The sequence below is a fragment of the Marmota marmota genome, unplaced genomic scaffold (genome assembly GCF_001458135.2).
Source record: "Marmota marmota marmota unplaced genomic scaffold, marMar, whole genome shotgun sequence".
Taxonomy (NCBI): Eukaryota; Metazoa; Chordata; class Mammalia; order Rodentia; family Sciuridae; genus Marmota; species Marmota marmota.
Window position 1 is genome coordinate 2,394,875 of NW_025999898.1, and position 15,491 is coordinate 2,410,365.

Below are 15,491 nucleotides of genomic sequence, written 5' to 3' on the forward strand. Positions count from 1 at the left end.
TGTGTATATATATATGTATGTATATATATATATATATATATACATACATATATATATACACACACACATACACATATGAACAAATACACACATATATAACATGACCACAGCAAGAAAAATTAATAAACAAATTCATTCTTGAGTATTTTTTCCTCCCTCTTCATCTGTGGCTATGGGTAAATGAAACACACTTGGTTTTCAATAGTTATTTATTGAAATCATTCCCATACAAAAATCCCACTTAGGGAGGCAGTAGAGTACAGGGACAAGGTTATATACTTTGGAGCAAGACAGTCCTGGATTAAAATTTTTTCTATCCTTGTGTGATATAGGACACATTGCTGAGCTTCTCTCTAAATCTCAAATTTTACAACTCTAGACAAAGAAAAATGTGACTGACCACGAAAAATTGGAATAAGCATTAGTGAGAGTAAAATGCCTCACATATAGTAGGAATTCAATAAATAGTTAAAAAACCTAGTGCTATTATTTTCTCCTCCTTCTTCCTCATAATAAAATTTAAAATAAGCCAAAGAAAGTTTATAAAGCAATAGTCTAGATAGGAAGGGACACAATTAGGTATTTCCAGCTCTCTTCCTCTTGAGTTTTACCATGTCCTAAAAAGATTGGAGATTCTTTTATAAGCTCTTATTACTTGACTCTTTATTTAATTATAAATTAAAGGGATCTTGTGAAAAATAGAAGGAAGAACAGCAGAACAGAGAAAGAGGATTGAGGAGAGGAAGGAGGGATGGGAAAGGGGAAGAACAGCAGAATGAAATTGACCAAATTAAGAATATACCACAATGAAATTAATTTTGTGTATAACTGTAATGCTTCTCTTGAAAAAAAAAGAACAAGGGCTGGAGTTGTGGCTCAGTGATAGAACACTTGCCTGGCATGTGTGAGGCCCTGGGTTCAATCCTCAGCACCACATATAAATAAATAAAATAAAAGAGCCATTGACAACTAAAAAATGTTTTTAAAAAATCCAACAAAACAAATAAATGGAAAAAGAGCACTAGAATAGGAGAAGGGAATCAGGTAGAGGGAGAAGAGGAGGGAAAGGGAAAGAACTGGGGATTGAAATGCAGCAAATTATGTTATATGCCTCTAAGAATATGTTCCACTATTATCTAAAACTATAATACACTAGTAAAAGCATTTTTTAAAAAAGCTTTGATTCACTTATCTCACATGTATTTAAGGCAAAAGAGTCTTAAACTGATATTCTTAAATTTGTGTTCTTATATATTTCTCACTCTGAAATTTCCTCCCATTGCCCCCTATTTACCCCAATTCTACCTACCACTTTGAACCCAGTTAAGGTTCTTCCTCCTCCAGGGCCCTTTCCCAAGTATGCCATACTATGCTCACTTTTCCCTTATCTGAGTCCCTGATTGCTCTTACAGTCCACACAGCAGAGTTTCAAACTGTTTCACATCACTGTGAGCTTGTACAGGAGACTGAGATAAGCCACAAGATAGTAGTTATGGGATGTAAGGAAGTGTGAGACCCAACATACTCTTAGGACTAGGGGATCCAGACCTGTACAAAGAAACAAAGTGATCTTCTTTTCCATTTTGCACTTGAGCCTTACAAATACCAAGGAAAGTTAGTAAGTGCCTTTTTAAGGGAAAGCCAGTCAAGGTAGTAGTACTATTTTCTATGATACAGAGTAATAGATTCTGAGCTGGTCATATCTCCCTTGGCTGCCTTTCTTTAGCCCAGAGACCTATGAAGAGGCAGCCCATATCCCTCCTGAACTCATTGGGAATCTTTTATTTAACTAACATCCCAGGGTTTGTTCCACCTGACCTGAGAAGAGTGCTTTAGCCCCATGAAGAGATATATCAGCAGTCAGGCACATACTGTAATCCCAGTAACTCAAGAGGTTGATTTATAGAATCGAATTTGAGGCCAGCCTGGACAATAGAGCAAGACACTGTTGCAAAATTTTAAAAAAACAAAAATGGTTGTGATTGTAGGTCATTGGTAGAGCACCCCTTGGCAACATTCCCAGTACTAGGGAGATTAAGGAGAGAGGGAGCTGGAGAGAAAGAGAAGAGACACATTTCTATGAACCCTCTGTCCAGAGCATTTGCTTAATGGCTAATCATGATAATGAACACACCTGATCCATTTGACAATTTTTGATATTTTCAGAGTCCTGTTGTGTTTATTAACTCATTTATGACAGTAAATGGGCTCAATCTTTATCACATATAAATAAATAAATAAAATAAAAGACCCATTGACAACTGGTTTGATGACCAGAGCAATTTATGACCTCCAATTCTCCAATTTAAAGTTAAATACCATTGAAGGGCAAATATAACAAGCCACCAATGTCACTCTACCAGCACCATCCAATCTTTCCTAACTGATCATTCTCTGATCATTTAAGCTTTTGCATGATGGATGACTCTGCATTTACCTTCCTGCAATCATGAGCTCTTTCTCAGATGCTTGCTTCCGGATCTTCGTGTAGATGTCCATGGTGAAGAGGGTGCTGGCACTGTTGAAGATGGAAGTTAGGGAGCTCATGAGAGAAGCCATCATAACCGACAGCATCAGGCCTCGCAATCCTGGAAGACAAGGAAGTTCTGAGTGGCACATCTAGTACTTCAGCAGGACTCAACTTTTGTTTGCTTCTGAAACTGTGCCATCTTCTCCAGTTCATTTTTCCAGAAAGAATAAATGTTTTAATTTGGGCATAGTGGTGCACACCTATAATCCCAGTGGATCAGGAAGCTGAGGCAGTGAGGATCACAAGTTCAAAGCCAGTCTCAGGAATTCAGCGAGAACCTAAGCAAGTTGGAGAGATCCTGACTCTAAATAAAATATTTTTTAAAAGGGGTGGGAATGTGGCTCATTGGTTAAATACCCCTGATTAAATACCTGCTACCAAAGCAAAATAAAACAAAAAGAATAAATGTTTTAAGAAATGGGCCATGGCTTTAAATTGTAATCCCATGACAACCTACAAAGCTCTAAATAAAAACCATATCTGAGGTAAATACTTTGCAATTGAATAATAATGATGGTGATGATGGTGGTGCTGGTACTTCCACTTGGGGTTTTATATGACCTCTCAATCTCAAAAGATTAATGATACAGCACACATATATTTAAATAAGGATTCAAAAGATAAGGTTATCAAGAAAATGAAAAGTCAGCAACAGAATGGGAATAAATATATACAAATCATCTATTTGGTAAGGACCTACTATACAGATCATATAACAAACTATCATCCAGATTCTCCTCCCCCAACCTGTGTGGGCCCAGGCCCAGGGTAGACACAGGTTCACCCCTGGCCACCTGGGAGCCCAGGCCTAACCCACTTCAATCTTGGGACACTGCAGCCAATTACATAGCCTTCTCCATGCAGTAGTCTCTACTTTGCTACAACAGACAAGGTCTAGAAGTGGCTGCATCTTGGAGCAGGCCTCCCAAAGCCAGTGTAAGGCCCACCCTTTCAGCCCTATTTCTGAAAGTCATAGCATCCATCTAGGGGCACTTCCATTGCTATCTTGAGTTTCCTCCATTATTGCTGCCACCACCTTTAGTTGCAGTGACATTTATCCTGGGACACCAGCAGGGTCTGGAAGCCCAACATCAAGGTGAGGTAAAGATAATCTGCATGGATACTATAAAATTATAGGATAGAAACTGTAATACCTCAGATTAACACTGCAAGAAAGGAAGACACATAGACAACATGAAAATACAACAGAGGAAAGTGCCCCAAACAAACCAACACACTACAATAACAGAACCCATGGACAGCGTAGTTGGTGAAATGTCAGAGAAGAGAGTTCAGAATGTTCATAATTAAAATGATCTGTGAATTAAAGAATAACATAAATGAGCAAATATAGGCAAAAATTGATTACTTCAACAAAGAGATAAGACAGCAAATATAGGCAATCATTGATAACACCAACAAAGAGACAAGGGAACAAATATAGCCATCCATTGATCATACCAACAAAGAGATAACGGAGCAAATACAGGTAGAAAAAGATTACTTCAAGAAAGAGATAGAGATTCTGAAAAACAAAAAGAATTAAAAATCCCTAAAATGAAGGAAACAATAAACCAAATTAAAAAACTCAACAGTAAGCATCACCAATAGACTAAATCACTTAGAAGACAGAATATCAGATAATGAAGACAAAGTATTCAATCTGGAAAATAAAGTTGAACACACAGTGAAGATGGCAAGAAACCATGATCAGAACATCCAAGAATTATGGGATAGCACCAAAAGAGCAAATATAAGAGTTATTGGGATAGAGGAAGAAGGCACAGAGTTTCAAACCAAAGAAATGCACAATCTCTTCAATGAGATAATATCAGAAAATTGCCCAAACATGAAGTATGAAATGGAAAAATCAAATAGAAGAGGCTTGTAGGACATCAAATGTACAAAATTATAACAGATCTACACCAAAGTACATTATAATGAAAACGCCTAGCATACAGAATAATGATAGAATATTAAAGGCCAAATGAGAGAGAAATCAGATCACATATAGGGGGATACCAATTCGTATCTCAGCAGATTTTTCAACCCAGACCCTCAAAACTAGGAGATCACGAAAAAACACAGCAAGAATTCTGAAAGAAATGAATGCCAACCAAGAATATTATATCCAGCAAAATTAAGCTTCAATTTTAATGAGGAAATAAAAACCTTCCATGATAAACAAAAGTTAAAAGAATTTACAACTAGAAAGCCTGCCCAACAGAACATCCTCAGCAAAATATTCAATGAGGAAGAAATTAAAAACAACAATGAAAATCAGCAGAGGAAGGTATTACACTAAAGGAAAAAACTAATCAAAGGAGAAACCAAGTCAAGTTAAATAACAAAAATAAACAAAAATGAGCAGGAATACAAATCATGTCTCAATAATAACCCTGAATGTTAATGGCCTAAACTCACCAATTCAAAGACACAGACTGTCAGATTGGATTTTAAAAAAAAGACCCAACAATACACTGCCTTCAAGAGATTCATCTCATAGGAAAAGGTATCCACAGACTGAAAATGCAAGATTAGGAAAAATCATATCACTCATATGGACTGTGGAAACAAGCAGGGTTTTCTATCCTCATATAAAATAAAGTAGACTTCAAGCTAAATATAATCAAAAGAGATAAAGAAGGACAATACATACTGCTCAAGGGAGCCATACATCAATAAGACATAACAATTATAAATATATATGCCCCAAACAATAGAGCATCTACGTTCATCAAACAAACTCTTTTCAAGTTCAAGCATCAGATAGACCACAACACAATTATTCTGGGTGACTTTAACACACATCTTTCATCACTTGATAGATCTTCCAAACAAAAGCTGAAAAAAGAAATTATAGAACTCAATAATATAACCAAAAACTTAGCTTCAGAGACATAAGTAGAATATTTCATTTATCAATGAGTGAATACACTTTCTTAGCAGCACATGGATCCTTCTCTAAAATAGACCATATATTATGCCACAAACCAGCTCTTAGCAAATACAAATAATTAGAGATATTACTTTGCATCCTATCAGATCATAATGGAATGAAATTAGAAATCAGTGATAAAATAAAAAATAATAGCTACTCCAATACCTGGAGACCAAACAATATGCTATTGAGTAAACAATGGATAACAAGAGACATCAAAGAGAGATTAAAAAATTCTTAGAGGTAAATGAGAACATTGTTACAAGATATCAAAATCTCTGGGACACTATGAAGGCAGTATTAAGGGGAAAGAAAGTTCATTGCATGGAGTTCATTTCTTAAAAGAAGAAAAACTCAACAAATAAATGACTTAATGTTACATCTCAAAACCTTAGAAAAAGAAGAACAAATCAACACCAAAAGCAGTAGGAGACAGGAAATAATTAAAATCAGAGCTGAAATCAGTGAAATTGAAACAAAAGAAACTATTGAAATAATTGACAAAACAAAAAGTTGGTTCTTTGAAAAAATAATAAAATTTATAAACCCTTAGTCATGCTAATGAAGAGAAGGAAAGAGAAAACTCAAATTACTAATCTCCATTATGAAAAAGGAAATATCACAACAAACACTACAGAAATATAGAAGATAATTAGAAACTATTTTGAAAATTTGTACTTCAATAAATAGTACATATCAAAGGCATTGACAAATTTTTAGAGTCATATAATTTGCCCAAATAGAATCAGGATGATCTACACAAGTTAATCAGATCAATTTCAAGCAAGGAAATAGAAGATGCCATCAGAAGCCTACCAATCATGAAAAGCCCAGGACCAGATTAATACACAGCTGAGTTATACAAGACCTTCAAAGATGAACTATCAATACTCCTCAAATTATTCCATGAAATAAGGAGGGAATACTTCCAAATCCATCCTATGAGGCTAATACCACCCTGATTCCAAAACAAGACAAAGGCATATCAAAGAAAAAAAAGACATAAGACCAATATCTCTAATGAACATAGATGCTAAAATTCTGGCAAATTCAATACAAAAAACATATAAAAAATAATGCACCACAATCAAGTGGGGTTCATCCCAGGTATGTAAGGTTGGTTCAACATACAGAAATCAATAAATGTAATTCATCACATCAATAGACTGAAAGATAAGAACCATCTCAATAGATGCAGAAAAAGCATTTGACAAAATATAGCACTCCTTCATGCTCAAAACACTAGAAAAATTAGGGATAACAAGAACATATCTCAACGTTGTAAAGGCTATCTATGCTAAACCACAGGCCAACATCATTCTTAATGGAAAAAAAAATTGTTCGCATTCCCTCTAAAAACTGGAAAAAAGACAGGGATGCCTTCTTTCACCACTTCTATTTAACATAGTTCTTGAAACACTAGCAGGGCAATTAGATGAAAGAAATTAAAGGGATATGTTTAGGAAAAGAAGAACTTAAGTTAGGACTATTTGCTGATGATATGGTTCTGTACCTAGAAGACCCAACAAATTCCACCAGAAAACTTCTAGAACTAGTGAATGAATTCAGCAAAGTAGCAGGATATAAAAATCAACAACCATAAATCAAAGGCATTTCTGTATATCAGTGACAAATCCCCTGAAAGTGAAACAAGGGAAACTACTCCATTTACAATAGCATCAAAAGAAAAAATAAAATACTTGGGAATCAACTTAATGAAAGAGGTGAACGACCTCTACAATGAAAACTACAGAATGCTAAAGAAAAAAATCAAAGAAGACCTTAGAAGATGGAAAGATCTACCTTGTTCTTGAATAGGCAGAATTAATATTGTCAAAATGACCATACTACCAAAAATACTATGCAGATTTAATGCAATTTCAATCAAAATCCCAATGGAATTCTTATAAAAATAGAAAAACCAGTCATGAAATTCATCTGGAAAAATAAGAGACCCAGAATAGCTAAAGCAATCCTTAGCAAGAAGAGTGAAGGAGGTGGTATCGCTATACCAGATCTTAAACTATACTACAGAGCAATAATAACAAAAACAGCATGGTATTGGCACCAAAATAGACTTGTAGACCAATGGTACAGAATAGAGGACATAGAGACAAACCCACATAACCACATTTATCTTATATTAGACAAAGGTGTAGGGATTCTGATTGTGAAAATGTACAGGGAAGTGTTACCCTGGTGAGTAAACTCCCAGAGGGGTAACAGATACTCTCTTTCCCACCCATATATTGCCCTGAAATTTCTCCTAGGAACTAGTAAAATAACTAAATATATGTTCAATGTTTAGCTGGTATGGCAATATCCTGCTTGAAAAGCTCTGTGTAGAAAGAGCCTCATTAGCCTTGACCTTAATCTCAGGCACACAGCTCCTAGGAATAAAGGAACTCTCTTGTTAGACAACTACAATGTTTCACTGAGTCTAAACCTGTACTCATAACAATAACTTTATACATTGGACTTTTTTGAGAGCTACACAAAGCTCCTAAACATTGCACATTGCAATTTAGCATGTAACTGAGGAATAAGCTGCATAATGTTGCTAAGTCTGTAACCTGCCTAGTAATACAATGAACAATATGTATTAATGATGCCAATGACTTAAAGTAACCTATTGATATAAATAAAGCTGGCAGTTTGGTCATTCTGCCATCTTTTTTTTTTTCTGCCTCTGCATCTTATCTCCGTCTCTCCCTCTTTATTTTCCTTACACAAAGGTGCCAAAAACATATATTGGAGAAAAGATAGCCTCTTCAACAAATGGTGCCGCGAAAATTGGAAATCCATATGCAACAAAATTAAATTAAACCCCTATCTCTCACCAGGCACAAAACTGAACTCAAAGTGGATCAAGGACCTAGGAATTAAACCAGAGACACTGTTCCTATTAGAAAAAAAAGTAGGCCCAAATCTCCATAATGTTGGATTAGGCCCTGACTTCCTTAATAAGCCTCCTATACTTCAAGAATTAAAATAAAGAATTAATAAATGGGGTGGATTCAAACTGAAAAGCTACTTCTCAGCAAAATAAACAGTCAGTGAGGTGAATAGAGAGCCTACAGAATGGGAGAAATTTTTTTTAACCACAGGCACATCAGATAGAGCACTAATCTCTGGGATATATAAAGAACTCAAAAATCTTAACATCATAAAAACAAATAACCCAATCAATAAATGGGCCAAGGAACTGAACAGACACTTCTCAGAAGATGATATACAATCAATCTACAAATATACAAAAAAATGTTCATCATCTCTAGCAATTAGAAAAATGCAAATCAACCTGGTTCATAGTGGTGTAGGGAGCGGGAGCATGGAAGGAATAGATGGACTCTAGATAAGGCAGAGGGGTGGGAGGGGAAGGGAAGGAGCATGAGGTTACAAGTAATGGTGGAATATGGTGAATATTATTATCCAAATACATGTATGAAGATATGAATGTGAATATACTTTGTATACAACCAGAGATATGAAAAAATTAAGCTCAATATTTGTAATATGAATTGTAATGCATTCCACTGTCATATATAAATACAAAAAATTAATTAAAAAAAGAATCAACAACAAAAAAGAAAAACGCAAATCTCATTCCAGTCAAAATGGCAGCTATTATGAATACAAACAACAATCAGTGTCAGCGAGGATGTTGCGGAAAAGGTACACTCATACACTGCTGGTGGGACTGCAAAGTGGTGCAGCCAATATGGAAAGCAATATGGAGAATCCTTGGAAAACTGGGAATGGAATCACCATTTGACCTAGCTATCCCTTGGTCTATACCCAATGGACTTAAAAATAGCATATTACAGGGACACAGCCACATCAATGTTTATAGCAGCATAATTCACAATAGCTAAACTGTGGAACCAACCTAGATGGCCCTCAGTAGATGAATGGATAAAAGATATGGTAAATATACACAATGAAATATTACTCAGCATTAAAAGAGAATAAAATCATGGCATTTTCAGGTAAATGGATGGAGTTGGAGAATATAATGCTAAGTGAAGTTAGCCAATCCCCAAAAAACAAATGTCGAACGTTTTGATTTAAGGATGCTGATTCATAATGGGATTGGGGGATGGGGTGGGAGGATTAGATGAATACTAGATAGTGCAAAGGGGAGGGAATAGAAAGGAGTGGGAATGGGGGTAGGAAAGATGGTGGAATGAGATGGACATCATTACTCTAAATACATGTATGAAGACATGAATGGTATGACTCTACTTTGTGCACAACCAGCGGTATGAAAAATTGTGCTGTATATATGTAATATGAACTTTAATGCATTCTTCTATCTTATATAACAAATTAAAATTTTAAATATCTGAGAAAAATAACTATCATAGGTCTATAATAAAAATACAAATAACCAAATAAAAGTTGCAAATGATCTGAATAGCCATTTTATATTTATATATGACAGTGGAATGAATAGCCATTCCTCCAAAGGTATGCAATGGTTAATAATGACATTAAAAAGATGCTTGACATCAAGAAAATTCAAAATGATTACTATTTCACACCAACTAGGATGGTACTTTAAATATATAACAAGTAGAGAAATGGAGACCTTCTGTTGTTGGTAGAAATGTAATATGACAAAGTTACTATGGAAAATTGGCAGGTCTGCAAACAGTTAAACATTTTGTGATTCATCATTTCCACTCCTAAATGTCTACCCAAGAGAAGTAAAAATGTACACCCACAGAAACTCATGTGCATGAATGTTCATGGCACCATTACTTATATCACCCAAAAAGTGGAAACAACTCAAATGTTCATCAACTAATCAATGATTAAACAAAGTAAGCAACTGATAAGTGGATTATCATGCAATGAAATATTATTCATTAATGAAAAGAAATAATGTGCAAATACATGCTAAAACACAAACCAACCTTGAAAACATCATGCTATTTTTAAAAAGACAGTCACAAAGAACCATATTTATTATATGATTCCTTTTATATGAAAGGTCTGGAACAGGCAAATCTATAGACATAAAGTGTATCTCCGGTTATTTAGAACTGGGAGGTTGGGTTGAAATAAGAATGGACTGCTAATTTCTTCAACAGGTGCAGGATTTCTTTATTGGGTGATGAAAATTTTCTAAAATTGATTGGGATGATAGGCACTACTCTATGAACACACTAAAAACCACTCAGTTGGACACCTTGAATGGGCAAATTGTATGGTATGTTAGTTACAGCTCAATGAAGTCTTTATTGAAAGAAGACAAAGCTCTATTTCCAACTCTGACCTTAAGCAAGTTATACAAACTGTAGGCTTCATTTCTTGAGGTGTTAAATAGGGATACTATGACATCCACTCATGTCAGAATAAGAGGTGTTGTTTTAAAAGTTTTCCCAATCACAGAAAGCATGGTTGGCTATAATCTCTGTCATTCTTTTTATACCTCTGTGGGCACACAATTGCACCTGCTGAGGCCAGAAGGCCAGGGCAAGCTGAGGGCCCACCATCACAGCACAGATTTACGGTCTCAGAAGCAAAGTGACCTTAGGGATTACCTAGGTTTATCATCTACCTGCTACTTGGGTCCCTTCCACAACGCTTCCTGTTCCCAAAACTTCAGTAAGAGGAAATCTGCTACACCACAGGAAGTCTTCTCCCTCTTGGACTGTTCTGACCATGATGAAATATGCCTCTCTACAGCTTCAGTCCTTATGCAACTCAGTGAGAGAGGTCTTACCTTTCACCTCCATTACCTCTTTCATATATTTAAAGATAACTTGTGTCCCCTTGAGTTCTGTATTCTCTAAGCTAAATATCTTCAGTATTCCTACATAATTTAGGAACCCAACTATATAGAACTTGACTCATATTTATATTAACTTTGGTTTACTTATTTGAATCAACATTCATGCCTGTTATGATTTGGATCTGAAATGTCCCCGAACAGCCCATGTGTTGAAGGCTCAGTCTCTAATACAACTTTGTTCATATGTGGGGCTTTTGGGAAGTGATTGGATCATAAAGGCTCAAACCTCATCAGTGGATTCATCCATTGGTGGATGCATAATTTGGTAGCACTACTGGGAAGTGTTAGAAACTATAGGAGGTGGGTCCTCATTAAAGAGAGTGAGTCCTTGAGGCAATGCCCTTATGGTGGATCTTATCTCAGGCTGTTATGTACTTAAGTTCTCTGTTGGCTTACTAGTTGTCTGTCTGTGAGTACACTCACCACAGGAATGAAGTAGTTCACGCTTTTCTCTCCTTCTGACTGTATGAGGTAACTTTCCTCTGCCACACCTTCCCCACCAGGAAGTTCTGCCTCACCAAGGCCTAGAATCAATGGAATGAAACCTCTAGTGACTGAAACCTCTGAAACTATGAGCCAAAACAAATCTTTCCTCCCTCAGGTTGATTTTCTCAGGTGTTTGGCCACAGACACAAAGCTAATAAACACAATGTAACAGGGGTCTAACTCATGCTTTAAATATAGCCCTTGCTTCTCTGCAGTTGTGACTTATTTTTAAATGGACATGTTTTTTCTCTTCTTCCCCTGCCTCTCCCTAATCTCTCCACTTCTCTAATCTTGGGGAAACAGGATTACCCTTCTTCCCTATACTAAGCCTAGTTGTCTGTCTGTAAGTACACACTCATCAATGGAATGATGTAATTCACACTTCAGAGATGATACTAGATCTAAGAAATCTTTCACGTGAGCAAATGAATTCTGATACCCATCAGGGCACACCTGGAATGTAGCCTTTGAATCACCTATTTCAGAGCTCTCCATTCTTCCTGATGGGCAGAACCACAGCCTCTGGGACAGGAGTTCTGTGTTTCTTTTTTTTGCTTGCAAAGTATTAAATCTTCTTTTTCCTTTTTCTCAAAACCTCGTCTACTTTATTGAATTGTCATCAGGGACAAGAACTGAGCTTTTGGTAACAATAATGCCTCTTGAGATCTTTTAGGAGCATGATTCTCTTATTCCTTATTTGGTATCTATAAACAATTTTATGGTTTCATATAAATAGTCTAGCAATATGGACTATAAAGTCTGCCCATTCCAATCTCTTTATTTTTTAGAAGGATTAAAAAACATATTTTCTCCTGAGTTTATATAATATAGATCATAGACTATACTGGAGCTATAGGAGTTAGAAAGACTGCTTAGTCTGACTCTCTCATTTTTCAGTTAATAACTCTATTTCAAGGAGTTATTAGGTAGGGCCTTCAGCAATTGGCTCAGGGTTATTTCATCAGTTAATTGCTTAACTAGGACAGAACTCTATCCTCTCTTTCACACTCATTTCAAACTCTCATTCATTTATTCACTCAACAAATATTCATTGAACATAATTATATAGCAGTGCGGACAAAAAGTAATGTTATATCAGACCAAAATTTTAGAGGGAGAGGAAGATAAGAGCTATTTAGGAGACACAGTGATAGCATTTGATGTGGACTGCCAGGAAAACAATTTACTTGTGAGATGATACATAAAGAAGCTACCTAAGAATATGGAAAATGAGAAACAGGAAGAGTGGACAGGAGTAGCTGTGTCAATCTAAAGAAATAGCACAATCGCCCCCACAGAGACCAGTGTAAAACTCAGGAAGAGCCATTGTGACTCTTACTCCTCACAACCTTAATAAGTAGCCTGGCTCCCTGGGTAGTTAACTATTACTTTCTTATTTATGTCATTTGAATGCAAATAGTTTGCCCAAGGTCATGCATGAATTCTGTGGTTTAAAAGAAAAAGGACCCAAATTCCTCAATTCCAGCCTTGAGCAGAGTTAAGCAAGCCAGATGGCAGACAGAGTTGTTGTGTGCCTTGAAAAGGTCACTTTCTTACTGGAGGCCTCAGTTTTCCCAACTGTGAAAAGAGATTAACCAAGAAGCCTCTAAGTTTCTTTTCAATAATAAAATTTTTAAGTTTATTCTACATTAAGATATTAATATTTATAAATTTTTTATTTCCTAAGACCCTCCCTGTAAGATATGGAAAACGACAAACTCCAAAATAGTGTGGACTGGGAAGGGGGAGTGAAAAAGAAGGCAATGCACTGATAAAATTGATCCTTTCCCAATATACCCTTTTCTAGAGATAGGACACTCCCTGGAAAGGAGGCAAACATCATCCAGTGACAAGACAATCCCTGGGAAGGAGATGTCCATCAGGCCTAGAATGACAGTCTCTGGGAGGAAGCCAAAGCATTGATCCTTCCCCCAGATAAATCCTTTCCCAGTGAGAGTAAATGGGACCCTGAAGGGAAAGAGATAAGCATTGAACAGTGACCCAGGCCCTCCATTCTTCCCCAAGTAAAAATATTGCCCAGTAAAAACAAACTTCAAATTCTCCCAAACCTGTTTCCTGAGTGCCCAAACCGTCATGCTCTGTCAATAATTAAGTCATCGTTCAGTGTAGCATATATAAGCACAGACTCCCCCTTGGTCATTGATTCATTTTCTATTAGGAAAGTGGGTCCATCAGATGCAAGATTTCATCACTGAATAAAGGCTGTGCTGATCCATGAAGTTTGCACCCAGCTCGGTTATTTTGTGCTAACATTCCTAACCTAACCAGATTTTCAGATCTTAAGCCATAATTATGAGAATTTTTTTTCTCCAACATGAAACATGAACTACAATCTCACAGGTCAATCCCCAAACTTTAGCTATTGTAAATTCAGGATTCAATCTTCTAGGATAACATATTCTTTTTTTTTTTTTTTTTTTTTTTACTGGGGATTGGACTCTCAGGGATGCCTAAATACTTATCAACAGCTCTTTTAAAAAATATTTATTTTTTAGTTATAGGTGGATACAATATCTTTTTTTTAATGTGGTGCTGAGGATCCAACCCAGTGCCTCACAAATGCTAGGCCAGCGCTCTACTGCTGAGCCACAACTGCCCTGTCAGTATCAACAGCTCTTTTTAATTATTTTTATATTGATACCCTGTATCAATATAAAAATAATTGCTTAGGGGCCTACTAAATTGCTAAGGCTGGCCTTGAACTTGTGATCCTCCTGCCTTTCCTCCAGAGTTGCTGGAAATATTGGCATGTACCACCATGCCCAGCAGGGTGGGGCTCACCTGTAATTCTATAAGTTTGAGATAACATATCCTATATGATAAGAAGCCACACTGAAATCTATCCATCTACAAATTATCTATGATTTCAAACTCTTTCCTTCTAGCACTAAAATTCTGGACTTTTTCCTCCTAACATATGTCCTTGAAATGATTTAAAAGTAAATTCATTCCCCAGGTAAAATTCTCTTATACTTCGGAGGCTTAGTTTAAGCCTTAATTTTAATTTGTTGGAGAGCTTTATTTATTTTTAATGGATAGAAAAAATATTTATATTTATCATGTACACCATGATTTTTGAAATATGTGTAGATTGTGAAATGGCTAAATCTAGCTAATTATCATATCAATGACCTCACATACTTACCTTTTTTTTGTGATAATTTACTCTTAGCAATTTTCAAGCACATATTGTTAATGACTATAATCACCACATTGTACAATAGACCTCTTGAACTTATTCCTCCCAACTGAAATTTTGTAGCCTGTTAACAAGATTTCTCCAATCCATGCCAACCTTTATCTCACTCCCTGGTAACCACCATTCTATCTGCTGCTATAATTTTAACTTTTTAGGTTCTGTATTTAAATGAGATATTGCAGTATTCATCTTTCTGAGTCCGGCTTATTTCACTTAAAATAATGATTTCCAAGTTCATCCAAGTTGTCATAAATGACAGAATTTCCTTCTCTTTTAAGGCAAAACAGTATTTCTTTGTGCATATATACCCCTTTTTCTTTATCCATTAAAGTGTTGAGCTCATGAATTGATTTCATACTTTGTCTGTTGTGAGCCATGTTGCAATGAACATGGGAGTGCTTCTATTTCTTCCACATACCGATTTCATTTCCTTCAGATATATATACCCAGTAGTGGGATTGTTAGGTCATATGGTAGTTCTATTTTTTTTCAAGAACCTCCATAGTGTTTTCCA

The 15,491-nt window shown here is 36.0% G+C and overlaps 1 protein-coding gene across 1 annotated transcript in view; it reads right to left on the reverse strand.

The window, feature by feature from the left end:
• LOC107158503 (sodium/glucose cotransporter 1-like) overlaps nt 1-15,491 on the reverse strand; it is an 82,727-nt gene that overhangs the window by 20,717 nt on the left and 46,519 nt on the right. Inside the window, exon 12 of the mRNA XM_015504951.2 lies at nt 2,438-2,588. Within this exon, the coding sequence (XP_015360437.2) occupies nt 2,438-2,588 (151 nt within the window). The remainder of the gene's footprint in view (nt 1-2,437; nt 2,589-15,491) is intronic.